The 16,403-nt window shown below is 44.2% G+C and overlaps 2 protein-coding genes across 6 annotated transcripts in view; one reads left to right on the top strand and one right to left on the bottom strand.

Annotated features, from left to right (window-relative positions):
- The window catches only part of kdm1a (lysine (K)-specific demethylase 1a), a 23,984-nt gene extending 20,716 nt beyond the window's left edge, over window positions 1-3,268 (top strand). For 3 of the 4 annotated variants that reach the window (XM_047345292.1, XM_047345290.1, XM_047345291.1), the window contains 2 exons: window positions 77-191; window positions 320-872. In XM_047345292.1, coding sequence (XP_047201248.1) covers window positions 77-191; window positions 320-468 — 264 coding nt within the window. In that variant the 3' untranslated portion in view covers window positions 469-872. Of the gene's footprint in view, window positions 1-76; window positions 192-319; window positions 997-1,951 lie in introns of those variants that run through there. The other variant, XM_047345293.1, reaches the window with a different exon arrangement.
- Window positions 3,269-11,427: 8,159 nt separating this feature from the next.
- Window positions 11,428-16,403, bottom strand: part of luzp1 (leucine zipper protein 1) — a 55,892-nt gene continuing 50,916 nt past the window's right edge. For both annotated transcript variants that reach the window (XM_047345488.1, XM_047345489.1), the window contains one exon: window positions 11,428-14,947. The gene's annotated coding sequence lies outside the window, so the exon portion shown is untranslated. The remainder of the gene's footprint in view (window positions 14,948-16,403) is intronic.

A 16,403-nucleotide genomic window follows, 5' to 3' on the forward strand; every position in this document is an offset into this window, starting at 1 on the left:
ATCATCTTGGTAGACTTTTTAAATCAGGATTTTTAGTTGTTTACGGACTTGTTATTGTGTCCCTCTGTGTTGGAAGGTGGTGCTGTGCTTCGACCGTGTTTTCTGGGATCCAAGTGTGAACCTGTTCGGTCACGTCGGCTCCACCACTGCAAGCCGGGGCGAACTCTTCCTCTTCTGGAACCTCTATAAAGGTGAAATGAGCTCACGTACACCTTGTGACTGTACAAACACTGGCGAGTGAAGTTCTTTGCCTCCTTTGTTGCAGTGATGTTGGTTATTTATCACAGAACCTGAAACTTGCCAACTGCTCCTCCTACAGCTCCCATCCTGCTCGCTCTCATGGCCGGCGAGGCCGCTGGCATCATGGAGAACATCAGTGATGACGTTATCGTCGGACGATGCCTTGCAATACTTAAAGGGATATTTGGAAGCAGTGCTGTACCTCAGGTACTTGTTTCTTACTCCTGACTCTGCCTTTAAGACATATAGTCGTTTGTTTTCTGTATTAATCGTTCTTTAGTGTTTTTCAGTTTTTATTTCAGGCTCCTCTTAAAAAGCCGTCCTTCCTTGGTAGCCTTCCTTTTTATTTTTAGCTTTATTTCTTGAGGAATTCATGCCTGAATGGACCCTCTAAACCAGCACAGGGATCGTGCCTGAAGGCACTCACAAGACGGAGCTGCATCCAAACCACCCGTCATTAGAAGTCATTTGCTTCTGGTTTCAATGGGAGAAAAATCCTGCACATGAAGGCCAGCGTTGGAGCTGTTCCCCATCCAGCTGTTTGCTGCTAACTTCCAGCATCATCATGGAAAGTCTTTAAACATGTGTTGTTGTCTGATGTCACGGCAGCCCAAGGAAACGGTGGTCACGCGCTGGCGTGCAGACCCATGGGCCAGGGGCTCCTACTCGTACGTGGCAGCGGGCTCTTCGGGTAACGACTACGACCTGATGGCCCAGCCCATCACGCCCGGCCCGGCTATCCCAGGAGCCTCACAGGTAGGAAGACTGGAAACAGGGTCCTTACTGGGAGAGAGTGGGAGAAAGATGGCATCCCAGCCATCACACAGTACTCACCCACACCACGGCAGGGCAGTTAATTGCCAACATAGATGTGAACGAGGCATATCTTTATGTACTGACTTGGAACTACTACACTACCTGAAAAAAAAGTATTCATACCCCTTCAACTTTTTACTGTTTTTACTGTTAAAACCACAGTTTCATGTATTTTATTAGTAATTAATTGACCTAATTAGTAATTATAACATATAAAGTACATACAACCATGTTAGAGACATGTAGAGGACGGTGCTCTGGTTGGAACATCTTTACCCACATGAAGACTGCTCTGTGTGGCAGTGGCAGCATCATGCTGTGGGGATGTTTTTCTTCAGCAGAGGCAGGGAGGAGGAGATGAGTTAAATTTACTGGTCCCATTTCTCCCACTAGAGAAACAAACGCAGACATACTGGACCATCCTGGTGGAAAATCTGCCAGAGGTTCACCTTCCAGCAGGACAACCACCCTAAACATGCAGCCCAGAGATAAAATAGGGTGGTTTAGATCAAAGAATATTCAGTTGTTAGAATGGCCTAGTCAAAGTCCAGACCTAAATCCAACTGAAGATATGTGGAAAGACTTGAACTGATGTCCGATCTGACTGATCTTGAGCTCTGTTGTGAAGAATTAGGGTCAGTAACGGAGTCTGCAGTAATTTAGCTGGTGGGGGGGGGGGGTATCCCAAAGGCCGGCAGCATGAAGGTTTGAATAAAGGCGGCTGAATAAAAAGCAATTTGTAAATAATCTGTCAAATCAACTATCATTGTCCTTCCACTTAACGGTCATGTGCTACTGTATGTGGTCTGTCACATAAAATAACATCAAATGGATTAAAGTTTACGGTTTTAAAGTGATTTTTGCAATAATTAACAACTTTTCCTTTTCTTCTTAGCCTGTCCCTCGGCTGTTCTTCGCTGGTGAGCACACCATCAGAAATTACCCTGCTACAGTTCATGGCGCCCTGCTCAGCGGTCTCCGTGAGGCCGGCCGCATCGCTGATCAGTTCCTGGGCGCCATGTACACGCTCCCCAGACAGGCGACCCCCACAGCCACCAGCAACCCCCAGCAAGCCCAGCCTGCTGCCACCATCTGAGAAACCCTTTCTGGACTTTTGTGCAAGCGTTACGCTCAAGTGGACAAATCTAACTGGTCAGAACATGAATTACTGAGAAATCACTTGATACCCGGATATTTCATTTAGGATGTTGGGATTATAAGCTAAATCTGTTTGGTCAGATTTTAAACCTGGAATGACGAAAGAGACGGCGTTCCTGCACAGTGTGGAGAAGTCGGACATTTGATTTGAACATTTTCCAAGTCTGCATAAATGGTAAAATAAAAATTAAGTATGGAAAAAGAGGATTAATTGTCTAAAATATGAAAAGGGGTTGTTTTTGTTGACTTGTATTCAGATGACGTATTTTTGGTTTGGTGCATCACGACGGGAGTTTCTGCCTTTTTTAGCCTCTGGATCCGTTTACCTCATTGTTTTAAACCTGAGCCAAGAACTAGTCTGGGTTAGAATCAGAACAAAATTTCGAAACTTCTACTTTTTAAAAATTTTGTGAAACAAAAGTTTTATTTATCACAAACTATGATGTAAAGATATGTAGTGTGGGATAATCCAATCCAGACTTTTCTTGGTATTATAGGTTATAAATTGTGTAATAGCCCTTTATAACACTGCTGACTCTGAAGCTTCAACACTGTGTTATTCCAGGGGTTAAAAAAACTCAACTAGGTGAATGTTTTGTCCTAAATGTTATAAAAATGATGGAAAAAATCTAGAACATTTAGTCTGGAAAGGTGTGGAAGTGTTGTGATTATCCTGAAGACTCCCAGTTTATTGTATATTTATGAAAATCCAGCATAATTACATACATTAAAGCAGCAGAATGAGATTACTTCAGGTAAATCTGTTTATTTCTCTGACTTTCAACTTATGTAGGCTTTTTGACTCTTCACTAAGTTGAACTCTGAACCTAAAAGTGAGACTTTTCCTCTTGTTACACTAGTGGTTGAACTGTAGCCAGCATTTAATCTGCTTCACTTAGGCTCTGTAGCGTAGAGGAGAAGTTTGTACTAAGAGCTGGAAAATGTGGTCTGGTTTAAAGAAATCTGATTTTTGTTGTTGCTTTTGAAAGTTTAGGGATCTTATTTGTTGAGAAGTATTGTTAAATGTTTTGTTAATAAAAGAGGACCGATGTTACGGCATGGCATTCTGGAATTTCTTCAGGATAAAACAGGATTTTAGAAGAACACCAGACTACTCGGAGCTGTGGTTTCAGAAGGGAAGGTTTTCAGTCCTTGAGTGTTCTCCTTCCTGCAGGTCTGCCCCAATCCAAGCGACTGTGGTCAGTGAGGCTGCGAGGGTCAACTCAGGGTCCCTGGCAGTGTTTCTGCGATTAAACCAGTGGCCCCTGAGCTGCACTCTGAAGGCTCCATGGCCCCTCCTGTTTCGTCTCAGCGTTGCAGTTATTGCGGCCAGAGGAGATGTTTGATGTAACAGCAGTAATTTAAGATGAGGGTTTGGACCACACTACTTGGATATTTTCATCTCCATGGTAAACTGTGTGTTGATGTTGATTCAAGAGGGTTATAATAACCTCTGGCAAACATCAGCATTGTGTGTGTTTTCTGTCATACATAGAAGAGAAAACATCTGATAGATCAAAGGTGCAAACACTTTTTGGAAATCATGTGAGAACTTCAGCAATATGCAATTAGTCATATGACTGCAGTAGAAATGGAGTCCACCTGTGAGGAATTTAACTGCGGTCTATGTGCAGCTGCTCTGTTTCTGGACTCGGAGATTCTTTAGAGAACAAACAGCGTCATGAAGACCAAGAAACCCAGCAGACAGGTCAGGGAAGAAGTTGTGGAGAAGTTTAAAGCAGGGTTAGGTACTACAACAATATCCCAAGATTTGAACATTTCACAGAGGTCTGTTCAATCCATCATCTGAACATGCAGAGAGGATGGAGCATCTGCAGAGCTACCAAGATATGGACAGGCTGGACAAAGAGAGCATTAATCTGAGAAGCAGCCAAGAGGCCCGTGGTAACTCTGGAAGAGCTGAAGAGATCCACAGCTCAGGTGGGAGGGTCTGTTGTCTGAACAACAAATCGGTGTTTTATGGAAGAGCCACCCTGTTTGCAACAGATCCTGTGGAGACACAACAAAGAAGTAGAAGAAGGTGCTCTGCAGATGAGGCCAAACCTGAACTTTAAGGCCTAAGGGCGTAACTAACACCGCATAGCTCCTAACACACCATCCTCCTGGTAAAACATAGTGGTAGCAGCATCATGCTACCACTATCGTGCTTTTCTTCATCATAGACAGGAATGAGCCAAAACTTCAGTCTGTTGACGTGCAAAGCTGGTAGAGAGGCGTACCCCAAGGTGCTTCTACAAAAAGGTTTGACTCAGCGGGGCGGAATATAAATGCATGCCACACTTTTCAGATTTTTCTTCGTTAACATGGACAACAAGAATACTATATTGAGCTTCTGCAGAAGATGAATCTGGTGCCTTTTTTCCTCAGACTCCTGATCTAATTCATGTGGACTCTTTGTCCTCTGCTCACCTGAGGACGGTTTGGAGGATTTTTATGGTTGACTTCACAGCACTAATTCAGGTCAGCCATCATTGCTGGCAAACGCTCCACAGTGCAAACAGGCACTGCTGGGTTGCTGCTGAACCACCCTACAGCTGAATATGGGTCAGAATAAACCTCTGACTCAGGCCCAGTTTAACCTCATTGGTAGAGAGTTAATGCAATGATTCTTTTAGGTTTTTATTTTAAGTCATATTTAAGACTTTGGAACCATTTTTTATCTTGTAATATTAATTATCTGAACTGAAATATTATCTGAAGATTATTTTCATGCCTTTATGATCAATATGGACTCATTTTCTTTCATTATGAACCAGTTTCATTATAAGTTGACACCGCATCCTTTTTAAACTAAAACCAGATTACAGAGCTACGGTAACAGGAACCAGATATGAGAATGACATCAAACTCAGCTGTGTTCCAGTTTCAGCTATGGAAACCAGAGGCAGTTCATTGTCGTGTGCATTGACCAACTTAATTAGAGTTTACAGAAAGCAAAGTGGTGCTGCGAGATGGTGCAGTAGCACTGCTGCCTTGCAGGAAGAAGGTCCTGGGCTTGAATCCTGGCCTAGAGTCTTTCTGCATGGAGTTAGCATGTTCTCCTTGTGCATGCATGGGTTCTCTCTATGTTCTTCGGCTTCCTTCCATAGTCTAAAAATATTACTGTTGTTCTTTCAACAATTTTCCTAATATACAACTACAATCAGGGAATATTACATATTTGGGCATTAATGTGTCTCCTAGATTGCCAGATTTAACAAAACTAAACCACATCCCGCTCCTAAAAAAAGCAGAAGATGATCTTGCTAGATGAAAATCTCTACCCATATCACTCATGGGCAGGGTTGCTTTAATAAAAATGATGGTCTTGCCAAAAATCAATTACTTATTCTCAATGATTCCGAATAAACCATCATCTGACTGGTTTAGATCTCTGGACTCCTCCATCACTAAATTTCTCTGGAAAGACAAGCCCCCACGTATTAACCTAAAAACACTACAAAAGACCAAAGATAAAGGAGGACTAGATCTGCCTAACTTTCATCTTTACTTCTTAGCCAACAGGCTACATTACATCTCAAAATGGTTTAAATAGAGTCCTCTAGATGAACCCTGGCTAGACGTAGAACAGACATTATGCAATAATATAAAGATTTCCGATCTACCATTTATTAGCTCAAATATAAAACTTCAAAAGCCTCAACGTCAGCACCTCTCTGACAGCATAGTGGGAATATCTAAAAATGACAGGGTCTTCACTAATCCCATGCAGACGTACACCCATCTGGAACAACCCTGACATCCTACAAAAAAATAATATGATAAAGTGAAGGAATTGAATACCTGGAACATCCCATTTAACAGATTAATTATACAATACGGGATGGTCAAGAATACATTTTTAGAATATCAACAAATTACATCTATAATAAAAAAGAAATTTAGACTTAATAACGTTGGGTTACAAATGCCATCAAGTGAACTAGAGTTCCTAAAACTCAACCCCCCCAAAATGAATGTCTAAAATATACAGGACACTGTCTAATATAGATGAATCAAGAGGTGGACTTATCAGTTAACTTTGACCAAACATTCTGGTCTCAGATATGTTCCAGAACTTTTAAACTGACGAGTAACCCTAGTTTGCAATTAATACAATATAAAATCCTTCATAGAGTATACTATACAGGTCAACGGATGTTCAGGATGGGCTTGGCACCTTCCAATACTTGCTTACACTGTACAAGCAATATACCAGATAATTATATCCATGCACTATGGTTATGTACACCCGTTCAGAGGTTCTGGTGCCTGATATGTGAAGACTTATCAAAGTGTCTGAGATATAATATTTCACCTTCCCCTTCAGTTTGCTTGTTGGGCAACTTAGATGATGTCACTATAGAGACAAATTCAGTTCACATGGTTTTCACTGCTATATGTATCGCTAACAAAACTATCCTCATGAACTGGAAAAATAAAAACCTTCTTAATATTAATCAGTACAGAAATTTTCTGTTGGATTATATAAGCCTTGAGACAGCCTCTGCCTCCACGTCAGATCAATCTCTCTGGGCTCCTTTAATCGGCTCCATCACCTAGTGGGCGTGGGGCGTCCTCGGCTTCATCCTGTGGGGCATTGTGGTGGATTCGGGGGGGGGTGTCTGGGTTGGGGCATTTGGGGTGTCCCTGTGCTGGGATCGCCGGGGGGTCTGGTGCTGGGGGCTGTGGTCCCGACCGGGGTGGGGCTTTGGTGGCTCTTGGGGGGGACATCTGGTAGCTGCAGGCGATGCTTTTGGGGGGCCTGCGCCGATGGACATAGGTCACTGGCCTGGTGCCCGTGCTGCTCCTGGGTGGGTCTGGGGGCTCGGGGTTCCTGGGGTGTATTGCCCCCCGGGCTGGGGTCCTGGCTGGGCCTTGGGGGTCTTGGGTCCTGGCAGGTATGTCGCTGGGGTTTCGGGCTGGTGCATGCCCGGGCGCCCGGCCCTAGCTCGGGGACCTTTGGTGTATCGGCGGGCATAAGGGCCTCCGAAACTTGGTTGGGGGGGTGCATTTACCTATCATGGCCTGGAGCTTGCATTTGGGTGGGCCTACCGTTTTGGGTCGGGTGCGGTTTGGTGGTGGCCTTGGTGTTGGAGTGGGATGTGTTTTGTTACCCTGCTTGCCTGGTCGTGGCTGCTGTCTGGTGCCGGGCTTCGGGGGCTGGGCACTCTGTTGGCTCTTCCCCTTGGATTCGGGGGTGGCTGGTCATGTGCCCTCCTTTGTGTGGCGTATTTTGGTTGCGCTGGGCTGGCTGGTCTGCTCCTTTGTTTGGAGTGGGGCCGCATTCTTGGCCACTTCTGGCTGGGTCCTTTTTGTTGGGGGTCGGTGGCTACTTCGGGTGGCGGACTGGGTAACGGGGCTGGGGATCGGGGTCTGAGGGAGGATATCCTAGTAGCCTAACCTAACCTCTGGTGCCTGCACTCACCTCTTAGGGTATAATTGCATGTAGACATTGAGGGTTCAGAGTGGTGGCGGGGTGGTAGCCGGGCTGGGGTCACCCGGGTCTGGGCAGTACCGGCGCTGTCTGCCTGCCCCTGCCCCAGGAGGGAAGGGGACCACCTCCTGGGTCCGGGGGCTGGTTGCCCCTAGGGGGTACCGGTGCCTGGACCTGGGAGTATAGAGTATGCATGGGTTATTGTGAGTGAGTGTATGACATCCATTGTTGTTTATCCTTACGTTGGGTGTGATTGATTTTATGTGTATGCATGAGGGTGGGACTGGGTGATTGTGACTGTGTGTGCCTGTTTTTTTAATTAATTAATTAATTAATTTTTTTTGCGACAGGTTGGGTCTTGGACTGCTCCCTCTCCTGGATCAGCTTCCTCCCCGCCACACCGCCTGCCGGTGGTTGGAGTCTCTGCCCGCTGGAGTACTTGTGGTTCTCGGTGTCCGCGGCCGGGTGCTTTGGTGTGTGCTGGCTCACTCCCGGTGGCTGCTTGCCGGGGCCTGGCCCCCTGGGCTCTGTCCGGCCTCTGCTTGGGGGGTGGTGTGTCCCGGGGTCTTGGGCCTCTGGGTCCATGGCTGGATCTGCTCAGGCATGGATGGCTGCCGGCGGGGCCTGTGGGCTCGTCGCTGAAGCTCTCTGGGGCTTCTGCACTGTCGCTGCTGGGTGGTTCCCCTGGGACTCTCTACTGCTCTTCTCTGGGGGGGTTACGGTAATCCCGGCGGTGGTTCTCCTGGGGTTCTTGTGCTCTGGGGGGCCTTTAGATGTCTGTGGCTCAGATCTCCTCAGTGTCCGTCCAGGGATCATGGGGCAGGCCTGTGGGTCCTCAAACTCGCTATTGCATATTTTTATGGAGAAACCTTGTATACAAAACGCGTCCACACTCATACTCACAGGTGTTAAGCTTCAGGTGTTGACAGATACACAGATGTTCTATGTTGGGCTGCACCTCTCAATAAGTACATTTTACATCCATAAATACCATGTACTATTTTGTTAAAAAAAAAAAACAGCTGCAGATGTACAAGCAAGCAGGGTGTAATCTTGTTTTCTCTTCATCCTTCTTTCTCTCCTCCACTCTTTCCTCCCCTTTTCCCCCATCTCTTTCTTTTTTGAGCTTCTTTTTTCCTTTTTATTTCAGTCTCCGTGTCCGTAACAATTGAAATATTCCCAAAGAAGTTTATAATAAAGTTTCTTTTATAAATATCAAGCAGAGCTTTAAAGCATTAGCTGTGATGCTCTGCTTGTGAAAGTAAATCTGTTGGGCAATTTCTTGGCACTCAGACAACAATTCTGAGCGATACTCTGCCGGACAGGACACGTTAAAAAAAACAAAAAAAACCCAACATAACTTACGTTAATAGGTCTCTCTAAAGTGCCCGTAGGCGTGAAAGGTTGTGTGAGTGTTTGCGCATGTTTGTCAGTCCTCTCTGTCTCTGTGTTGTCTTGTAATGGATCTCGCCTTCCGCCCAATGACTGCTGGAGATGGGCGCCAGCGGGTTTAGACAATGGACGTATGGAAAAGGATCCTTACTTGAAATTCTTTCCTTACATTAAGGTAAAAAACATGGTGACATCTGCAGCAGGGAAGAAACTGGCAAAAAAGGAATAAAATGTAACAAATACATCAGTCTGTATTTTTAAATATCTCTAAATAAATATGTTGAGACTTGTTCTCTGGTGCTTCGGCTGAGGTAAACTCCCTGAAGCAGCAGAGGTCTGCAGAAATACTCACACGGCTTGAACCTTCACATTTTGTCATGAGACTGGATGTTTGGCCCATTCTTTTTGCAGAACAGCTCAAGTTTGGTCAGACTGGATGGAGAACATCTGTGAACATGAGTTTACAAGACTTTGCACTGATTCTCAGTTGATTTTAGGTCTTTACTTAGACTGGGCCATTCTACAACATGAAGATGTTTACTTCCAGGATTGTCCTGGATTTATCTCCATCCATCTTCCCATCAACTCTGACCAGTTTCCCTGTCCCCGCTGAAGAAAAGCATCCTTACAGCATGATGCTGTAAGGATGTTTCACCTGCAGGTGCTCCATCCTCTCTCCATGTTCAGACGATGGATTGAACAGAGCTCTGTGAGATGTTAAAAGCTTGGAATATTAAGAACCTAATCCTCTAACAAACCTCTGAGGAGCTCAGAGGGCAGGACACATTGCATGCAGACTCTGTGTTGATCTTCTACATAGCACTCAATAAAAACTCTGGTTTGCAGGTCGCAACGGTACAAAATGTGAACCACTTCCCTCGGTATGGATCCTTGTGCAGACTCGGTACACAATGTACAGAAACAGGTTCCACAGCGAATCAGGGCTGGGTTTCCTCAGAGCGTGAGCAGGAGAAGATCATCTTGAAGTTTTGCAGCCTGTCACAAACTAGTGTAGCCATTTTTAAGAGAGCAATGTATGTGCTGACTGTACATTCCTTCAACGGCTTGTGGTTTTTCCTCTTTCAATCTGACAAATTTGCCTCGTTCTGCACGCCATCAGCTGTTGTTCTCCGTCTCCTTCTCACACACGTGTGCATAAACGCTCTGAGGGCGTGCCAAGGTGAAATCACAACTAAGCAGAAAAAAAAAATCATAAAAAGAAGTGGACATAACACACAGACGTGTTGCAAACAGGTCGGTTTTTTATTTTTAGTGGAATACATATGGTCTGCTGTACAGCTGACACCTTTAAAGAGGCCTACATGCAGAGAGTGCCAGCCACAGTAAGGTTAAAACATGCACAATGTTTGAATCTAAAACTGAGAGGGTGTAAAAAAATAAAAAGCATCCTGATACAGTCCACCTGACTTAACGTCACACTCAGATCCAATTCAGAGTTTGTCTTGTTCTGTTCAGAAGTTTATTAACACCTAGAAACTTTGTACTGGATGAGAGGAAGTGAGGCGGGATCCAGTTAAAAATATCATCCTTTAATTCTCATTTCTTGTTATTTTGTAAATTACATTTATATACATACATGTGTGGGAGGGCTGCATGCTTCATTCTTTGGCAGCACTTAGACAGAAAATGTAAAAACCCTGAATTTATGAGGGACAACAGAGCAGATCTGAGGCTCAACTTTTAAACTGGTTAAAATAAAACGACTCTTGTTCCTAATAAACAAAATGACAGCAATGGCTCCTCCCTCTCTGATCCGTTGTGTTTATAATGTGCAGTCTGTTAGACAACCAGAACACAAGAAGGACTCTCCAGGAGTGTAATAGCAAAGATAAAGACAAAAATACCTCCAAATAAAAGAGAAAAAATATCTTAAACTCAAGATGGACAAATATTTAATACAGTTCAACAATAAGGCCCACTTTACAAAATTACACATTTCTCCTTAAATAAAATCTATCCAATATAGATTCAAAAATAACATATTTTGTTTAACAAAGAAATAAAAACAAACAGGAGCAGAGTGAGCATCCCCTTTATAATCCAGCATTTTGGAGACAGATTATCCGTCAGAGGGTGGGTTTGGGGGGTTGATATGGGATGGGTGGAGGGTGGGTTTGGGGGGTTGATATGGGATGGGTGGAGGGTGGGTTTGGGGGGTTGATATGGGGCGGGTGGAGGGTGGGGTTGATATGGGGGGTTGATATGGGGCGGGTGGAGGGTGGGTTTGGGGGGTTGATATGGGGCGGGTGGAGGGTGGGTTTGGGGGGTTGATATGGGGCGGGTGGGTTTGGGGGGTTGATATGGGGCGGGTGGAGGGTGGGTTTGGGGGGTTGATATGGGGCGGGTGGGTTTGGGGGGTTGATATGGGGCGGGTGGAGGGTGGGTTTGGGGGGTTGATATGGGGCGGGTGGAGGGTGGGTTTGGGGGGTTGATATGGGGCGGGTGGAGGGTGGGTTTAGGCGGTTAAATGTAAACTGTAAATACTGTGGAATGATTTTGGCACAAAGTTAAGAACACACATTATGACACAAATGTTTGATTATGATTTACACCGAGTTCTGCAGCAGTTCCCCTACTTTTATAACTCTGATATGGCGCATGGAAAATGCACAGCGTGTTTGGTTCCAGGTTCAATTGGGCTTTGACTTGAGCAGAACTCTAGGACTCAAAAGAAGAAACTCTTTCTGACTAAGGTGGAGTTAGTGCAGATTATAACTAATCTCAGTGTTTGTTGAGTCCGGCTTCTTCTGTCATTATATGGATATTATCCAAGCAGTCTATGTTTTCCAAACCCACCACCTACAACCTTAACTCTGTCTCCAAACATTTTAACAACTGACATTAAGCCACCAGAACCTTGAAAACCCAAAACTACAACAATGGATCCAGATGATCCAATCAAAAACTGGAGCTTTCAAAAATGTCAGCATTATTCGACTGCTTGATTTGAAAACTTAATGAGCAAAGTGACAGCTGGTCCTCATTGAGAGAAAAGGCGCTGTGGTGAAAGGTTTTCATGCATTCATCATCTGCATGAATGCATGATTTATTCTGGCCTTTAAATGATCCAATTGGACTGTATTTTTCCAGGAAGGAACGATGATACAACACATACCTGCATTGATTTCTTTTAAAGATGAGAATCAGGAGAACAAGTTTGAATTTACTGGAGGATTTTCGGCAATCCGCACAGCTTCAAAATACACATACAAGCTCAAATATATACATTCACCCCAAAAAACATTTGTCTTATGTTTCTTAGCAAGTTGGAGAGAAACCAGAAGCTTTTTGTAGCCTTCAACAAGCGTCTGGCATCATTCTGGTTAATGTTTCCCCACTCTACTGATCAGAAATGGTTTAAACTGGTACAGACTCAGAAGAAATGATGTTGGTTATGATGTTCAGGAACTAGCCAGGAATCATCAGGACCAGGACTCTTCCATGCCAGAAGCTTGATGATGTCTACAAATGGTGTCAAATTGCAACAAAATCAGATTTATCCAAATATTAGTTGGGGTGTTAATATATCTGAGCCTGTGTGAATAATTCTGACCCTCTCCTTAGATTTGAGAAAGTTCCCAATAAATTCAATGTCGTGCACCAAGCATTGATCATCCTTATTCCACCATGAGGTAGAACAGTTCAGACCAATCATTAAAATGAATTTTATAATGCCGATGATGAGCGAGGTGTTGGTGTGCATGGAGAAAAAAAATCCCACCAGTGGATCCTGGAAGAAAACCTCTGTTGGAAAGGTTCCATCTGAACCTTTCCAACAGAACCTTTACTCATTGGGGGGTGTTTCCTGTTGGATTGAAGCAAACAGGTGAGAAACACAGAGGTCTGTGTCACCAGCATGGTGACGACACCATACCGGGTCTAAGAGGAACCTGTGGGTCTCTGGCAACATGGTCATCAGACACTCAATCCCCTTGAGTGTTTTAATTAACGACAGAGACGACATCTCAGCCGAGCTCCCTCCTGTATTTAGAAGCCCTGAGTCAAGACGTAGAGACAGGATTACATGCATCCCTGACCCCTGAACTTTCAGCCACCCTGGGAGCTGCCCATCAGGATCTGAGACAGGCTCTCCATAAGACATAAGACAAGACTTTGCTTTGGAGAAACCAGGAATCAAGGGAAACACAAACCAACCAAAAAGAGGAAAAAAGACACTGATTTGAAAATGTAAAAGCAAAGTTGGAACCTGTTTGAAAACGAGGATATACTAGGGAGGAGCTGCAGTCGGGATGCAGAAGTCCTGAAGTCTTGAACTGCACATCAGCTATGTCGCTAGACTGTAAAGTAGGCAGGAGCCATGAAGAGGTCATGCCGCATCCTGCTCCTGACATTCAGACCCACATTCAGAAAAACAGCCTTACAGTCAGTATCTGAGTCTGCTGGAACACCTCAGCTGCAACCTTCAAGGCACAAATCATCATAGGGTTACAGTAAAGGTGCAACACAAAGGGAACATGAAGATAGTGGAAACATGCTCTCTGAAAGCTTGATTCAACAATCTCATTATTACAGTAATCCCCCTGCATCATGATGGCTGGTACAGCTGCAGACGGATCAACAATCTCCTGCTTGCATAAAAACTAAAGTGACGACGTGGCAACAGGCTGAGGTCCCACCAGGAGGGTTAAGGTTCTACATGTCACAGCTAAACCGTGGCCACTAGAACACAGGAGAACCAGGTCACTGATGATACCATGGTGTTCATCAAGTCATTTCCACATGAGAACCATTCTTCCAGCTCGATCCTCATCTCCTGTGGTTCTGCAGACACATCTAGGAACCTTTTGAAGGTTCTTACAGACCCTGCAGCTCAACAAACACAAACATCACAGATAATCCAGTCACATACGAGCTGGACCATTCTTGCGGGTCTCTCCTGTAGCTGACAGCAGTGGAAGCGCAGGTCTGCTGGTAAACCAGACCTTGATTTTCGGTTCAACCCAAAATATTCTCTATGGCTCTCTTAGAAATACATGAATGAAGACAGATTTTAAAGAAACCAAGTCATGGTTTGGGTTTATAAGGAACCTCCATCCCACAGCTGCGTCCCTCCACATTTTCATTGCATTTCAATATGTGCAATTTGCTTTGTTTCCATCTGATATGGAGAAGAAGTGAAAAAAGGAAAAGGATGATGCAGAACAGGAAGCGAATTACAAAAAGTCAAAATAGAAAAGTAAAAAAACCAAAAACATAAATATGATCCCAGTTTGGCCGCTCCTAAACCAGCGACTGTTTTCCTATAAGCAGAGTGCATGCTGAGTCAAAACCTTCAAGTGCTTTTATTTTACTACTTAGAGACACAGAAAGGTTTGCTCAGCATCTAAGAGCGATGAGTCGGCGCTGCAGAAGATGCTGAAATGGCGAAAAAACCTCAACATGCTCCTGGTTGTTGGTTTGTGGAGATAAATGAACAGGCATCCTAAGCGAGGGTAATTTGCTTCCTGTTTTTGGTCACATGTAAAGGTGTTTAGGTTCTACAGGACAATCTGGCCCAATGAAACCCAGACATGTTAAAACCGTATCAGTTTCGTCTTTTTCAGTGATGGAGAAAGTTTAGGATTTGGAGATTTCTCCGATCCTCCGGCGCTCCTTAAACCTTCTCCAGCATTCAGGAAAATCCACGGCCCTCTGCAGCATGCCGGCCTCTCCATTGTCGTTTTTTCCGGGGGGGTTGGGGGTAACATTATAACACATCCAACAAGAAGCAGAAGAGGAAGCACAGGCTGAGTGGAGGACCTCCGAAGCAAAGCAGGCTCAGGGCTTCAGATGGTTGTTCTAACCGGGGTTGCAACAGGTACTCTCTGTACTTGGCGAAGTTAATATGGTGGATGGAAAACTGGCTCAGAGCTCAACAGAGTGCTGCCAAGGAGAAAAAAAACATGGTTACTGCATTCTGCTTTATATTAAAAATAATCTGGATTATTCATCTTCTTTTGAAACAGGGACTATAAATACTTCAGGTCATTTTGTGCCAATTATGGGGAAAACTCAGTGTGTTTGTTTCAAAGTGTATTTTTAGCAAATTTACTGAAAATTATGGAGATTCTTTTAGAAAATTCACAGAAAATAAGCTCTAGACATAATAATATTAATTATAGGGTAGTTTTGAGAAAATTATCACACAAACATATGAATGTAATGATGCATAAATTAAATCAGTGCACTGTATTTCTCTGTGGCTTCACCTAAAACTGCCCTTCGAATGGATGCTACAGAGAACAGAGCCTTTCATGTTAAAACCACAAACTTTCAAAGATTTACAGATAAAAATCTGAAAAGTGTGGTGTGCATTTGTATTTAGACTCCTCCACTGCCACCATTCAAAGTCAAGATGTTTGTGCTCTGTTTGCGGCATCAGAGGTTTGTTGGAGAACATTAGAACACATACAGCATTATGGAGACCAAAGAACACAACAGACTGGTCAGGGAGAACGTTGCAGGGATTAAAAGCAGGGTTAGGTTCTAAAATGATAATCCAGGCTCTGAACATCTCCCAGAGTTCTGTTCAATCCATCATCTAAACATGGAGAGAGGATGGACCAACTGCTGACCAACCATGACATGGACATTCACCTAAACTGACAGGCCTGGCAAGGAGAGCAGTAATCTGACAAGCAGCCAAGAGGCCCATGGTAACTTTGGAGGAGCTGCAGCGACCCACAGCTCAGGTAGAAGGGTCTGTCGGCAGGACAACTATTAGCCCTGCAGTCCACAAATCGGATCTTCATGGAACAGCGGGAAGACGGAAGCTATAAGAAGTTCAGTTAGCAGTTGTCCACAAGCCATCTAGGGGACATAGCACACATGTGGCAGAATGGTTTGCTCTGATGAGACCCAAGAGTCCACTGCACAACACCCTGAACACACCACGGTGGTGGCAGGATCATGCTGTGGGGATATTTTTCTTCAGCAGGGACAAGGGAACTGGTCAGAGTTAATGGGAAAATGAAAAGAACTAAATCCATGAAGAAAACAACCTTAAACATAAAATAATGCAAAGGTATAGATCAAAGCCTATTCAGCGTTTTAGAATGGCCTAGTCAAAGTCCAGACCGGAATCCAACTCAGAATCTGTGGCAAGACTTGAAAATGTATGTTCTCCATCTAATCTGACCAATAAAACACAGTTTGTGGTTTTAGGATGACAAAATGTGACGACGTTTTCAAGGCACTGTAGGTTTTATCTGTTGCCTCGAAATAAATGCGTAATAACCTATTAAAAAACACTCTTCTGTGTGCTGCCTGTGACCTTTGTGTATCAGCTACACATGACATATTTAACACATTAACCCCTGAATGGTTTTCATAAAAAGAA

This window comes from Girardinichthys multiradiatus, chromosome 19 (genome assembly GCF_021462225.1).
Source record: "Girardinichthys multiradiatus isolate DD_20200921_A chromosome 19, DD_fGirMul_XY1, whole genome shotgun sequence".
Classification (NCBI taxonomy): domain Eukaryota; kingdom Metazoa; phylum Chordata; class Actinopteri; order Cyprinodontiformes; family Goodeidae; genus Girardinichthys; species Girardinichthys multiradiatus.